The 15,548-nt window shown below is 44.5% G+C and overlaps 1 protein-coding gene across 1 annotated transcript in view; it reads right to left on the reverse strand.

Annotated features, from left to right (window-relative positions):
• Nucleotides 1-3,598: 3,598 nt before the first annotated feature.
• Nucleotides 3,599-15,548, reverse strand: part of CYFIP2 (cytoplasmic FMR1 interacting protein 2) — a 60,056-nt gene continuing 48,106 nt past the window's right edge. The window contains exons 27-31 of the mRNA XM_014948048.1: nucleotides 13,835-13,907; nucleotides 13,227-13,321; nucleotides 8,994-9,232; nucleotides 8,329-8,476; nucleotides 3,599-7,762 (exon numbers count right to left, since the gene is read on the reverse strand). Coding sequence (XP_014803534.1) covers nucleotides 7,595-7,762; nucleotides 8,329-8,476; nucleotides 8,994-9,232; nucleotides 13,227-13,321; nucleotides 13,835-13,907 — 723 coding nt within the window. The 3' untranslated portion in view covers nucleotides 3,599-7,594. The remainder of the gene's footprint in view (nucleotides 7,763-8,328; nucleotides 8,477-8,993; nucleotides 9,233-13,226; nucleotides 13,322-13,834; nucleotides 13,908-15,548) is intronic.

The raw sequence follows: 15,548 nt of genomic DNA on the forward strand, positions 1-15,548 counted from the left end.
TGCATCACAAGAGCTGCATTTGATGGATTTAGCAAGGCTGCGTATGGCACTACGGGAGTTAAAAGCCAGGTAGGATTGGCATGGAATTGCCTACTATGCTTAGTCAAGGGCAAGTTCAGACTGATAACAATAAAGCAGGGATGCAACCGATGCCTCTGTTATTGGTTCATATCCTCATTTTAATGGGAAGGCTGTAATTAAGGGAATTCAGCTCCAAGCTATGACCTCACTGGTTGGTACTCGCATCAGATGTTCCCTTCAAAATAACTCATCAGAAATCAGGGAGTTTTCCTTAGCAGCTCATCTTATAACAATGCAGTTCCTCCTGAAATACTGGTTTCCAGGCCAAATACTTGACTGGAATCCAGGGGGTAGAGCAAGAGAGCTTTGCATGCAAATAACCTCTTTAGCAACATCAAAAGGCTTTTCTTTCCCCTGCTCTTCTCTGCTCATCTCTTATGGTCTGGAAAAAATGATGGAAAAATACTGGGTATCAATTGTCCTGTGTTACAAATAATAGTGTAAGCATCCTGCTAAAAGGTAATGGAAACTTTTGCCCTTGGATGTCTGGTAGGCACAGCTCCTGTGGAAACTTTCAGAAGGGTTGCAATATTCTGCTGTGGCTTTGTATAGTTGGAGGGCTCCAAGCAGCTGTTTGCTGCTTCAAAGAAAGAGTAAATCCTTCTCTTTCTGCCAGTGACCTGATTGTGCAGGGGTTAAGGGAATTGCCTGGTGTTTAGGTGATTGCAGCACTACATGAAAGGATGCTCAAAGCTGGAAAGACTGGACTTTGTTGAGCAGACAGCTTTTAATTCAGCCTATCTCAAGGTAACCGTCTGTGCAGTGGCTGTGGTTGCCATTTCATGCTGCAGTAGTTTAGACAACACCACCAACAGAGAGTTCCCAAGCCCATCACACCCATGGTGGGTTCCCACACTTGCTGTAGTGCCCTCCTTGTGCCAGTGCACATACCTGTGGGTCTGAGCTGTGGGGCAGCTGAGTGATCCAGGGTCATTAGGCCATAAAACACACCCCAACACGTTTCTCCCAGGGATGTTAATTTTATTATCCAGATCAGTTCAGTGATCCAGGTCACTGTGGCCCCATAAAGCATGTGTGTTGGCAGAACAGGAGCGTTGGGTTGGTTGGTGATGGATAAGGTGGAGGCATCAGAGCAGCAGTGAGTGCCACTAGGTGAAGTGACGTGCAATCAGCAGATCCTTTGTTTGCAGACCTCTTATCTGCCAGATGTTTGCATCAGAACTCTAAGTCAAGCAAAACTAGATGTGAAAGGCACTCCTGGCTTGCAGAAGGGGTCACAGAAAGGGTCATTTTGTTATGCTTTCGAAAGAATAAAATAATTAGTAATGAACTTTTCTTCACACTGGTGGAGTGCCTTTAATCTGAGGATGTAAACATATTTAGAAACATTAGGAAGAAGAAAAATGTGGGCCTTTGTCTTTGCTGATCCCTTAGGGGCAGTTGTCCGAAACTGTACCCTGATAGTATTGCTTCTGGCTCCAGGTGGCCATGCAGCCTGTGTCATACTATGGATGATGGTGGTGTGTTTACTGACAGTTGAACTGCAGCGAAAATCTTTTCTGAGCCTTTGTGGGTGAGTGTTGTTGACATCTGTGCAGAGCACTGTTCCCCACTGCAGACAGAGAGGTGTTGGGAGGGAGCAAATCTCTATGGAAGGGATTGGAGGTTAAAAGGTGATTGCAGCACTACATGAAAGGATGCTCAAAGCTGGAAAGACTGGACTTTGTTGAGCAGACAGCTTTTAATTCAGCCTATCTCAAGGTAACCGTCTGTGCAGTGGCTGTGGTTGCCATTTCATGCTGCAGTAGTTTAGACAACACCACCAACAGAGAGTTCCCAAGCCCATCACACCCATGGTGGGTTCCCACACTTGCTGTAGTGCCCTCCTTGTGCCAGTGCACATACCTGTGGGTCTGAGCTGTGGGGCAGCTGAGTGATCCAGGGTCATTAGGCCATAAAACACACCCCAACACGTTTCTCCCAGGGATGTTAATTTTATTATCCAGATCAGTTCAGTGATCCAGGTCACTGTGGCCCCATAAAGCATGTGTGTTGGCAGAACAGGAGCGTTGGGTTGGTTGGTGATGGATAAGGTGGAGGCATCAGAGCAGCAGTGAGTGCCACTAGGTGAAGTGACGTGCAATCAGCAGATCCTTTGTTTGCAGACCTCTTATCTGCCAGATGTTTGCATCAGAACTCTAAGTCAAGCAAAACTAGATGTGAAAGGCACTCCTGGCTTGCAGAAGGGGTCACAGAAAGGGTCATTTTGTTATGCTTTCGAAAGAATAAAATAATTAGTAATGAACTTTTCTTCACACTGGTGGAGTGCCTTTAATCTGAGGATGTAAACATATTTAGAAACATTAGGAAGAAGAAAAATGTGGGCCTTTGTCTTTGCTGATCCCTTAGGGGCAGTTGTCCGAAACTGTACCCTGATAGTATTGCTTCTGGCTCCAGGTGGCCATGCAGCCTGTGAGCTCTCAGCACTTCTTAAGGCTGGTGTTAATACTGGGGTGTCTGCGAGACAGCAGCTAAAATTAGTTTAAAAGAAGAACAAAAAAGAAATATTGATGGAGGAAAGGATGAAAACCAAACAACCTGCCTGGTATCAGTGGCTGAGTTAGGAAGAAAGTTCTGCTCTTCTCTCTGCCATTCCCTGTTGCAGAGCCATGTTGAAATCAGTAAACATTGGGCAACTTTCAACCATCAAGCAAATAATCCTCCGCAGCAGCGTGTTACACACAAAGCTGCAGGCACATCATGTGCCCCGTGACTCAAAGCACACCAGAAGGATCAACAGAGCTGCCTGGTCATGGTGTAAAGTCCACTTCCGATTTTACATGAAGAATCATTCCATTTTTATTTCTCTTAAGCTAGGAAGCTGTTCCCGTGAGCAAACCTTGGGAAAAAGCTACGAAAGGCAACATCAGTTACAGTATTTTGTCTAGAGTTGATGTAGCGTAAGTGCTCCAACTCCCATAGATCCATGTCAGTCCTTTCACCCTAATTCCTCCGTACCCAGAAGGTCCTTTCCCCTCAGTCCCCACTGCTCCTTCTGTGGTCAACAGCCACGGCTGCTCCTCGGATGCTTTTAACACAAACCTACAAATGGGTTCAACTGAAAACTTGGAAAAAAAGTAACAAAGAGAGTTTCCTGGAATAAAAAGGCCCCTGTTGAGTTGACAAGGCTGTGGTAATGAGAGGAAATTAGCTCCTCCGTTTAGCTTTGTTTTAAGTAGGACCTGTCAAATTCTATTAAAAATAATTATATAATTTTCCCTCCCCCAGCCCTCTTATACTAAAACATGTTTTCAAATGAGAATTTGTTGCAGAAGGATGTTTTTCTCAAGAATTATCAACTCTTTGATAGGAAAAATTGTTTGCTTGATTTGGTGTTGGCCACAAAGCTTCATTTTTTTTCTTTGTTTTTGACAAAAGCTTGACATTTTTATTAACAAAATACTGCCGTTATTCTTCTTAGCTTTTTCTTTGTGCCAGATGCAATCAGAGGCTCTCCCTAAATAATAGTTATCACAACAATGATGACACCACAAGGTAAAGTCTGCCCATTTCATGAATGAGCCCAATTTTTATTTCTCTTCATCACAAAAGTCATCCCACATTTGTTGTACACACTGTTGGTTGCGGTGTTACGGGACATATCACTATGTACCAGATGCTTTACTCTTGCAGAAGCATTTCTAATGGAGATGGCAGCTTCTGTTAGCTGAATTTTAGAACAACAGCAAAAAATAATAATACAAAACCGAAATATCATCTTCAGCTGCATAGCAAATATGGATCAAAAATTTAACACCGTTATCAGATCACGAGCGTAAATATACCTCACCATAAATAAAATTCATTGTACAAAATAACTCAAGCAGCTTTTCATACAAATATGGTACATTTGACAAGTTTCTGAGAATATTTTCTTGGTTTTTTACACCTTCAATTCTTTTTTTTCTTTTGTTCTTAAACACGCATGAACCTACTGGACTGGAGTAATGCAGGAGAAAAAGGACTAAGGTGTTGTTCAACGCTAATAAGTGCTGTCAGAGTTTAAAAGGAAAACCACTGAAGTGCTGAGCTTGAATTAGTTTGCTTCCCCTTTCTATTGTATCATTGAAAGTCAAGTGTAGCATCACCCAAGGAAGGCAAGTGCACTGCCAATACTCACATCTTATAATGTCAAAGCTGGAGGGAACGTTAAAATAACCTAATCTGACTTCATTCATGACACAGGCCATCCTTTCTTCCCCCTGTAACTCCTGTATTGAGCCAACAACTTGTCTTTGAAGTAGACATTCCAAGTGGTGGCTGGTAAACCCTGGGGAGTGTGCAGACTACTTCAGAGTAAGCAGGAAAATGTAGGTAAAAAAGCAAGCTTGTAGTCAGTGGAATTAAAGTATCCAGACAGGGGTCCCCATTTCCCTAGGAAAAAAAGTATTTGGGGACTGCAAATTGTAAAAGGCTGAGAACTATAGGATTAGAGCTTATCTGTGAGGAAGACACCCAAACTTGGCAGAAAGTTTGGAGAATATGCCTGACCCTGTGGCAATCTGTTACTATTTAGCCCTACTGTCACATTTTTTTCCCCCTATTTCCATTAACAACTATGACATTAAAAAAAAAAGGACAGGAGGAAGAAAATAATCCATTTTCGTGGAGTTCTTTAAAGACCTAAGCCTGGATCTCTTTCAGTCAAGATATACAGTCAAGGAGGGTTACAGAACTGAAGCTAAAGACTATTTGCATCCTTTAGATAATAAAAGGACAATAACATCAAACCTCAGAAATGAAGACCATAAGATTATTCCTAGCTGATATCTCACACTACTTGAGCAACAAGGCAAAACATCTGCGTACACTCTACAGTCAAAAAACACTTTACATTTTGTTCATGCACTTTTGGACATTTTGCTCAAAACATTTCAGCCCTCAGAATCTGAAGGGATTTTGCATTTTTGCCAGCAGATCTGAGGGCAACAAATAGATTCCATTTACCTGTTCTTCCAAGTACACGCAACTGTGTTTTGCAGGGTTTCAGGGAATTACTATGGCAAAACTACAGCAAAAGAATGTAAAGTGATATTTGTGTTTAGGTAAAATATCTCATGGCTCACTCCAGACCTAAACAGATGAAAACTGGCATTTAAAGTCACCTTACTATATCCTATTTTGTCCAGGTAGTTGAGACTGGGCCATGTGGTACAGTTCATCCTTCTGTATTAACTTCTTGCTCGTACTGGTTTCCGAGAAGGCTCCAACATCCCATACCATGTCAGACACAGTAGGACATTTAATTTGTGCTGTGCTCAGAGGTGGCTCTGAGAGCCAGACAGGGACTTGTGCCACCTTTTCAGCAACGCTTTCATACCAAAATAGCAAGCACTTACTATTAGGTCAGGAAAAATAGGATCTTGATTGGATCTATCTTCCTTGTATCTTGTTTTCCACAAAAAATAAAGTGCTTGATTTTCCTCTTCCTTTTAAAAATATATATCTGTAGATACCCTTGTTCCAGTAGTGTAGAAGTGTTGGAAAACGATGGAAAACCAGAACTGACATCCTCAGTGGAAGAGTAAATAGGGAGCAAGAGCCCTGCAGTGTCATCAGGTTCCAGATGCTCTTCTGCTGCTCTTCCTCATGACACAGAGGGAACAACTTGCCTTGCTGGGCTGGGTCCTTCCCTGCCACTCAAAGATTTCAGCCAGACTTCCTGAGATTTCATTTTACTTTCAGATTACTGTGCTGCACAATTTCTTCCCTGCAGTTTAAACGTTGGTCTCAGTAATTAAAGGAAACTCGAGGTGTGAAAATGTCCAGCACTTTTCACGTGTGGGGTATTTATTGATTATCAAGGGAGTAGGTGATGAGTGTCTGCAAGAACAAATTCATCCCACCCAGCAAGATCTGCTCTTGCTAATAGTTGTGTGCTGGCTGTTGTTTCCAACTACAAAATACTCCAGCTGGGACATTTCTACTAATTAACTGTATGTTCCCTCTGAGAGAATAAATGCCCAGGCTCTGCCTTTTTAGCATCTGTAATAGCATGCAGTTTACAAGGCATGATGAAATGCATGAAAGAAATATGTATTATGACAGCTGTATAGTGTAACAGCAATTATCTGCTGTGACCTGGCTAAAGCTGAGAAATTAAAATATTGCCAGTGGTGAGGCTAGCATCGTTTTCTCTTGGAGCATGTGGTTTGATCTCCTTTAACTTCAAGCACAAGCTCTTGTATCACGTCAGTGACACTACTGAGGGGAAGCAGGGAAGACCATGAGTTCTGAAATTCTTAAAGTTGCTACTAAATTTGTTCACAATATCCAGGGATCTTAGATTAGCCGAGTGGGAAACTCCAGTGTTCCCTCTGAATGCTTTTGAGCCTGGAAAATTCTGGGGTTTTTTAATGCTTATCCTGCATTTTACCTTTTCTAAATAATCACATCATTTCTGAGTGAGGGGAAGTTTCCTAAGCCCTGCTGATAGTCACTATTCTCTGATTAAAGATCTTTGGTGGCTGTGCCACTAAAAGAAGGGAGAATAGCATCCCAGAACATACACAAATTACACATCCAGCTCTCATCCTTGGCTGAAGATCAAAGATAACGTATGGTCAAGGTAACTACACCTGTCTCCTGTCAGGACCAGGGATTAATTCCACCCAAATTAATATGTTCAAGAGCACATTCACATGAATGCAGCCTTTTCCATAGTCTGTAAGAAATCTTTAGTCCATGGAAGATGTGTCTTCAGGGGAGAACCCTTTGTATTAAAATAAGCAGATATCCCATAGAAGGGAAAAAGCCATGCCATTTTTTCTTTCCCCAGCTATGAAGTGCTGAGGAGTTATTTGGCAACTACATCATTGCTATTCTGAAATCCTCGTGCCAAAGCTCCCTGAAAAAGATGCTAGAAAAGCCAACAACTCAGCAGAGAGCAGGAAGCAAGCCCCAGCCTGGGGCACGCAGTTATCCAAGACCAGCCCCGCATGGCTCCTCTGCACCCATCACTTGATCCTCAGGCTGCTGCCACAGGTGACATCCTGCCTTCATCCCTTCTTCCCCCAGCGAGTGGATCAGGGGCTTGTCTTCAGACCCTCCTGCTCCATGGCTGGTGGCACATGTCAGAGAGGGGGATCAATTTGCCCCATTGCTTCTGGGGTGGGAGCAGGCTCCCAGCACTGTGGAAGCCCAGAGCTCTTCCACCAGGACCCCCACACTTGGGGCCGCAGTATGGCTTCAGAGTGATGTGTTCGACTGGATGAATCACAGGGAAAAACCGGACCACTTCATGGAAGAAAAGCACATTTCGCCCACCCGCCCCCACCCACCCCCAAGTCTGAAAGCTACAAGTAAAACCAATCACAGGGATGGTACAGAAGAACATGCACTCAAACAGGGCCAGATGGGAAGATGCATCCTCGTGCGTAGTAGGCCTACCCAGTCTTTGTTGCCAGGTCTCACACTGTTGAGTTTACCCCTCACAGCTCTTCTGGGTTCAGTCCCTTCTCCCTTCCCAACCCCTGTGGGGTCTGTGTCCACACTAGCAGGTGGTGGCCAGCGACTGGTGGATTGGGGGCTGGAAGCAGCGCACGTGCTCCACTGTGGAACTGTCTGTTTCCACTGACTTCATGTACTTGTTCAGGATGGCAAATATCTCGTTGTTCAGGATCTGATACTTCCTGATCCTGTCAGCCATCTTCTTCAAGGGCTGGAACGATGGTGAGGGAGAAAAACAAGAGATGAAGAGAGTCTTATGTCATCTGACCCACTAGAAAGTACCAGTACCTCTGCCCTGCTGCTGAGAAATCTTTGCTAAGGCAAAGCGGCTATAACACGTGTTACAGTTCCACTTAGCACCTCCCAGGGACCGGTGACTCACTTCATTATAGGGTTTGATAACTCAAGGCAGAGCATTAACAAGGTCAGCGAGTGGTCCTAAGTTAACTGATCTAAAGTCTAGACTCCCAGCCGCTTATTGATAAAGCCACTGAGATCACAGGATAGTTACTGGAAATACCAGCTTCTCTGCTCCAGCTTCCCAACCCCAGGAAGAAAGCAAAAGCTTTGGGAGAAAAAGGATTTGACTGTCAAGACAATTAAAACCTTGGCCTCTCTGCTGAGACTGCAGATGGAAATCTCACAGCGACTGTGTCCAGTTTGAATAAGGTTAACACCGGGCATGGCTGTAATTTATGAGTTTGGACAAAGCAAGACAGAAAACAGAGAGATAAGTGTGCTGGTTCAGGTCCTTTGGGACCTCACCCTTCAACTTACCACATTTTTTATGATTTCGTCCTTCCCGTCCTGCCTCTGCACCTTCAGCAGGTGGTAGCAGAAGTCAAAGAGGTCAAAGCGCCGTTGCTGTCCAAGGAGAACAATGATAGAGCAACCTGCCCAGTTTAGACCATCTCCAAAGCACTGCCTGGAAGGAGGAAAAGGTGATGGGATGGCGAGAGATGATAGGATAGAGTTAGGTAAGAGAAGTCCTACAATGGCACTAGGAACTTTCTTTGGTGAATTCCTAGGGAAATCAGATTCAGTCCTACTCCTAGAAAGTGGGTGTCCACCTAGAGAAAATGAACTCAGCAGGAGACACACAGAATTACACCGGGGCCAGACTGTGCAGGGTGAATCACATGGCATGGTAGATGAGGACCTTGCCTCTGACTTGGGTTGTTGGCACATCTACCCATTCCTTCTGCATGTCACCTTGGGCATATCCATTTACATTGCTCTTTTCCCCAGCTGTTCAGATAAAAGGCTCTCTGGGCATCTCTTTGTGTCCATGCACAGCAAAGTCCTTTCATCAAGGACCCATGTTTGCTCTCTACCCCTACACTGGCTGAAGCTATCGCTGCAGCTGAGGGCATCTCAGGGGCTTGCTGGCCCCTCTAGCTTGCGAGCAGTGCTAACGGCAGAGCTGACCAGTGGACACTCACTCTGCAGTGAACTCGTTGGTGCCCACGGGGATGCAGTACACAAACTGCATGGCACTCCAGAGCCGGTGGAACTCCACGCACTCGTCCACGTGCATGACCCCGTTCGTCGGGGGTGGCCCGCGCCAGATTGGGTCCTGCAGGTAGCTCCTAATCCGTGTCAGGATCACCTCGAACATGGACAGCCCGCAGCATAACCGCTCCTTGGTCAGCAAGTCACCCTCCCGGGCAATGGCTATTTGCTGAGGAAGAGGACAACCAAAGAAACAGAAGTGACAACATGATACAGATGTACCCTCTCACTGGACTTAATGGTTCCCAGTCTCCCTGGCTCTTTCCAAGTTAGCACACATCCCATACAAGGACCAACCTTACCTCTGATGGCTGCTCCCATGGCACTCCCCACCAGAGAATACTCATCCCTCAAATGGAAGAAGGCTTAATGTTGTGCTTAATTGCATTTCACCAACCTAAGTATCTTTTGAAATAACTACATACGTCAGAAAACAAAAGCTGAAGGTGAAGCTCTGATCAGAAATACTGATCCTTAATTTTGCTAGCACGCTGTTCTGTTACTGCTACTCAGTGTTGCTGGGTTTAATTTCATGATTTCTGCAGATTATGAAAATAAAACAGGAGACAACAGGGACATTTTGCTTCCCAGGACATTGCCATCATCTCTTTAAAAATGTAGATAGCCTATGGCTTTCTTGGTTTCTTTTGTAGGTAGGGTTAAACAGTTCTGAGGAACATGAGAAGCCACTGGAACCTTAATACTGGAAAACCTGTGGTTTATAAGAAAGTCAAATAATATTTTTTTCCAGATGTGGAAGCTTCACGTGTGGAGAATTTCGGTGACATCCCCACTCAGAATTACATGTACAAATCTGGAATGGCTCCACTGGACGGAGTTCATTTGGCTTTGACACTAGAGGAAAATTAGAAGAGAACTGACTTAATTTCAGCCCCATTGCTCCCCGAGAGAGAAAAAAAAGAAGGGGGGGAGGGGGATTTTAAATAAGCAAGCAGGGACACATCCTGGCACGGGAGCACGGACCCCCTGCGTGGGGCTGGGGTGCAAGCGTGGAGTTTGCTCGCTGCCCTGGTACCCTCTTAGCTCCCCATTTCCAGCCGCGTTACTGACTTCTCTTTGCAGTGCTGCCAAAACTAACATGGGAAATGGGAGCCAAGTGCTGCTGGGGTCGTGCCAGCGGCTGCAGGAGGCTCCGGCTCTGCCGTGCTCTCCCCGGGGAGGCGAGTGGCTGCCACGGTGCCCTGGCCCCTCAGGCAGAGCCTTTTCCCCCCTCTCCACCACTTTGGCAGAGGCGTGCAGAGCAAGCGTGACATTTACTGACCGCCCGCCTCTCCCAGAGGACTTCCCGGAGCTTTAAGTAGTTTTTAAGCATTTGGTCCGTTTCCAGCTGTCCCTGTAATGCCTATGAAAATGTCATTCCCACCAGAATCACGGCGGGGGCTCAGAGCATCTGGTACAACGGGCAAGCACATGTCCTGGCCAGACATTAAGAACATGAATTATGCTTGGTTTACTTGGGTGATCTTTATTCCACTCTAAAAATACATGAATATCCCTGCACATCCCCTTTCCTGACTGTTAGTTTATGCTGGCAGTAACCTAAAGCATTCTTAGTTTGGTGGCTATTGAAATGAGAAGCATTACAATTCCTGCTTGTGCCACAATTTCAAGGACGTTCTGGGAGCCTCGGATCAATTAATGTTCAACTAATAGCAAATATCAAGGGAAAGCTGTATTGCGGTGCAGAGGCCAGATTGGGTCTGGAATCCCTAGATTTGTTAAACATAGGAATGATATCACCAGTTTTATAGCATGCACCTGCATATGTTTGCTTAGCAAGTAAACATTTATTTTATCCAGCTTGTTTTTATAGTTAAAGGCTGTACACTTATTCTCCTCACCTGCTCCAAACTCTTATGGGTACAGATTAGTATCTCCACACACTAGTCTGTGATGGCAAAATGGGGACTGAAAAGAAGTAAAGCCATTTCACAGATAAATTATATCTTAGCAAACAGTAATGCTAGCACCTAGTGATAGAACAGGTACTTTTGAGAACAAACTAGTCCAATGATCTTAGTATACTGTATCTGAAGAAATCTTTACCTAGAAGAGGACATACTTGGTGTTCAAAGGATGTAGCGCCACTCAGTTATTCACATTCACAGACAGAATTTGGTTCTAAAATCCATCACCTTAAGACCAGTCTCCAATACAGGACTGTTACTGTTGAGTAGATATTTAACATGGTGGAGGCAGCTGGAGAGCTTTTAGTCTCGTGACCAGATCTGCCTCGCAGTCTGGGGTCTCACTGGTCTCTAAGATCAGGAGAGGAAGGGTGCTCTCTAGATAAATTCTCAAAGGATGTCACTGTGCTGGCTCTACTATTCCTTCTCTCTTCAAAATGAAAGGCTCTTATTATCTCCAATGAAAAAAAATAGACTAACCAAGCACTTTTGGAAATCCCTTACTACGTACCCCTATGATCAGCATTACAAGGGAAAGGATTCCTTTAATGAACCACTTTGACACATACACCCCCCAGTTCTCTATGAATAACCTATGAAACAGTTGCCTCTGGATACCCAATGCAAAATAAAGTTGTTTACAACAATCACTGACAGTTTTCCTGCATTGGATAAATCTGGTTGTGCCAGACCTCTTTTACAGCTTGTTAACTGGCAAACATGCAAGAACAGTACCCAAAGCCTGCAAAGACTGATAGATCCCCAATAACTACAGCAGCCTCTGGCTCAGCCCCTTCACAGCATGTAATTAGATGAAATGCATAGGGCCACCTTTTGGGAGAGGCATCTAGCAGCCAACTTCTGCTCAGATTCTGGACAGTTGCTAAAAGGCACTTATGCGTTCTGCAGGAAAAAAATCCCATATGGCCTGTGTCCAAAACTGCATTTCCAAAATGCATGTCCAAAACTGCATAAGGAGCAAGCTTAGAAGCTATGGAGGCACCTATACAAAGTGACTCTTGCGTTCATCTGAGCTCAAAAAAGATCTGGTGCTCAGCTGTACCTGTGTGATGAATATGGGAACAGTTTACGGAAAAATTAATTTTTAGCAGGACATGAAATACCTTTTTTGTTTTCATCACCGTCATAACTATGGCAGAGATAAGCAACGAGTGGACTCTAATAGCAGATTTCAATGATGAATTTGCATGGAAAGAAGGAGAGATAGAAAGACCAACACAAAGACACAAAAACACAGAGGTGAATTCTTTTTCTCGAGTGTCTCCTTTAAAAGGAAGCCGATGGGAAGTAAGAGAAGTGTCTACGAAGTAAGACAAAGCCCTCAGTTATATGGCCAAATTTTTTTTGTTTCATATGGTTTCCAATGAAGCAAAGTTCAAAACGTCATTGATCCATGAGAAAAACAAGAAAAAAAATTAACAACTTTCTGCCTGCCGTAGATTTGTCACCTCATACATCTGTTCGTTCCACTCCCTCAGCAGTAATTATAGAAAAAGGGTGTTGGTTCATTAATCATTTGAATGACTTTTATCCCATCAACCCCACTAAGCAGGCAGTGGAAGGTTGGCTATTGTTATCAATGGAGCTCAAATTTACCCATTACATTGATCAGTCTATGGAGATATTTTTAACAGTACTCAGTTTCTGCACAAGAGATCTTTTCCAAGCCGAGACCCACCTCAAGAAGACACTTAAATGGAGCTGTAATTTTAAGCATGTGCTGAAGCTCTAAGCATGTGCTAGGAGGGAAACCATTCTCTGATGTATTCCTTGACAGGGATGAGCTTAAAAATATACCACACTGCAGCCCTGAAACGGGATCCCCAAAAGCGATGGCAATTTGTTGAGTCAGGGAGAGACCTGCAAAGCTTCCCTTGAACCACCCCAGGGATTTTCCATCTTTTTAAAATGGAGAGGGAGAGTTTTTCAGAGTTGTTCTTAATCAGAGCTGGCTTCTAGCACGCTTGCCTTACAGCTCCCTGCCAGCTCTCCAGAGCGGAGGCAGCAACACACCATCTCTGGACCCGCTCACAAATTTCCCTTCAAGGTGTCTGCTAGGGCAAGGATTGTGATTCGCTTGTCCGATTGATGTTTTGAAAAAAAAAAATATATATATATAAAAAATAAAAATAGGATCACTCTCCCAAGGCCACACAGGCCATCTGGGGACTGCTACGAATTCTCAACAGCCATCCCTTTCAATGAAATCCTTACCTGCGGAGTGCCCAGCCTCTCTATTAAGGGAACCAGGTGAAGTGGGGCATACTTGGCTTCGAGACGCTTCATGCGCACCTCCAAGCGTTCTCCTTCTGTCAAGCGAGCAGCAAACAGTGAAATGAGAGGAGGAAGTGGAGACCCGCAATTTCCGCCGAGTTTGCTCAGAGCTGCCCCCCAGCAACCATCCAACGAGACTTTGGATCAGTGAGCCAAACCGACAGCAAATGAGGGAACCAGTGATGCAGAGAAGGGAGGGATGTGCGATTGCAGTCTCAGCAGCAGCTTAATCACACATGTCCAAAAGCATGTTCCTGTTCCTGATCAACCCTGTTGAGATGGACATTTCATGCTGTCATTCTCCAAAGAGGCTGCAAAATGGCTTTAAAACCTTAAGGGAACCCCCAAACTGACTAAGGTTTCAGTCTGTAACTAGGCTACAGAAAATGCACTCTTGGCATTTGTTTCCACCTGACTTTTGGCTGTATCCACTTATCTATTTCGAGGGGGAAGCAGGGCCAGAACTAATCCTCAGCAGAAATGAGAGAGAAACAGCTTCTGGGCAGAGACCTTTGAGTCTGTCCACTGCTTCCCTCTCAGCTTCTTACCTTTGATGTAGACCCTGGGCAAAATATTTTGGAAGGGAGCAGCATGCAGCAAATCACAAACTTCTTCCTGGGACTGAGGCAGGAAGAAAGAAAGATAAAGTAAGTTAAAAAATATCTACAGGGGTTGAGTGTATGGCTCAGGGACCTGGGCAACACTACAACAATTCATGTCTATGGCATCTATTCAAATCCAACCCAGCTCAGTAATAACTTCAATGGTTTGAACCTAAATGAACTAATATTGGAAGAAATACCTCTCAACCTAAGCCAGGAAGTTTCCTTTAAGTTACTTCCTGCCTGTACAAGGCCAGAGCTTTATATTTCTTTTCCATCCCACTTACTAACACTACAAGTAAGAGAGGATAAAGAACATGAAGGTTTCAGTTTCATCTTATCCTGATGACTTCCTGCTGTTTATTTTGACAGAGAGTGCCCAGGTGGAAATTACCCTTTGGCTTAGTTATTTTAGGATGTGTACATGTGAAATATACCAATGCATGGTTCTGTTGCAAATAGATACATAATACGTTGATCTGAAATTATTTGGTTGTTCACATGGTGTTCTCAGCCAGTGCTATCAGACCAGAATCCCAGTGGTGTGTGCACCAGGGAGAATAATACAGAAGTCCAGAGAGGAATAACATCATGAGATGCCACCTGAGAGAACGCATGCTGATGCACTTGAGAAAAAATAATCCCAAACACAGATGCACAAGGAGGAGAAACCTAGAAATAGGCAGGTGGAGACTGAGGAGCGATGGCTGACAATACATCGTATACGAGTCTGCAATGGGAAACAGCAGCAAGGAAACCAAAGCTGTTCAACACAGAGGCATTGCGTCACAACAAGGCATTACTTTGCTCCTACAAAAAAAAGTCTAGTTCTAGGTCATGCTTTCAGTTCTGAGCTTACTGTAGAGATTTAGACACACTTGAAAGCAGGTCATGACAGAGCAGCAAATGTCTGCAAATATTCAGGGGCCGGATGGAATGACTCGGCTGGGTCTGTTTGGGATGCAGGGGTGGATACCCTGCCTTCCAGCCAAAAGGGAGAGGACAGTGTAGCATGAAGCTGCAGGAGGCTGTACTGGCACATGGATGCTGGGATGAGAGCAAGTTTGTGGGAGTGCAGTTTGTGACACAGTGCTGGAGGGACAGGAACAGCCTGGGGTCCCTCCATGGGCAGAGAGATGCTGATGCTGCCGGTGTGTGCCTATCACCTTGGTTATTTTGTTTGTAAAACACTATTTGTTCCTAGATAAGTGTTCTTTCAGGGCTGTTTCCCTCTGATAAAGAAAGTATTTTCACCATTTGCAGCCTGCATTCACCTGATACCTGCCCCCAAATTAGTCATTATTAATAGGTCTCCTCCCCAAGGCCCATTACCTATGAGTAAGAATTCTGTGTAGAAATTCAGTCCCAACCAACCCCTCATTCCTCAAATTTAAACAATAAGAAGGGGGTAGGATGGAGCAGACTGCACATACTTCACTAGAGCAGTCTCTGCCAGCAAATACCACCAGCCTTAGATCATTCTGACAGCTATGAAGATAACTTCACCATAAAAGCAATTGCTCCTGCTGCATAAGAGCTCCATTAGAGGGAAAATCTTGTTACGTGATGTCTTTACGCATCTGACATCTTCCAGTGAGCGAGAACCAGTGCCTGCTGCGTGTAAAATGGCTTTATATTCTGAATCTATTTCTGTGTGGAA

Source organism: Calidris pugnax, unplaced genomic scaffold, assembly GCF_001431845.1.
Source record: "Calidris pugnax isolate Ruff unplaced genomic scaffold, ASM143184v1 scaffold27, whole genome shotgun sequence".
Classification (NCBI taxonomy): Eukaryota; Metazoa; Chordata; class Aves; order Charadriiformes; family Scolopacidae; genus Calidris; species Calidris pugnax.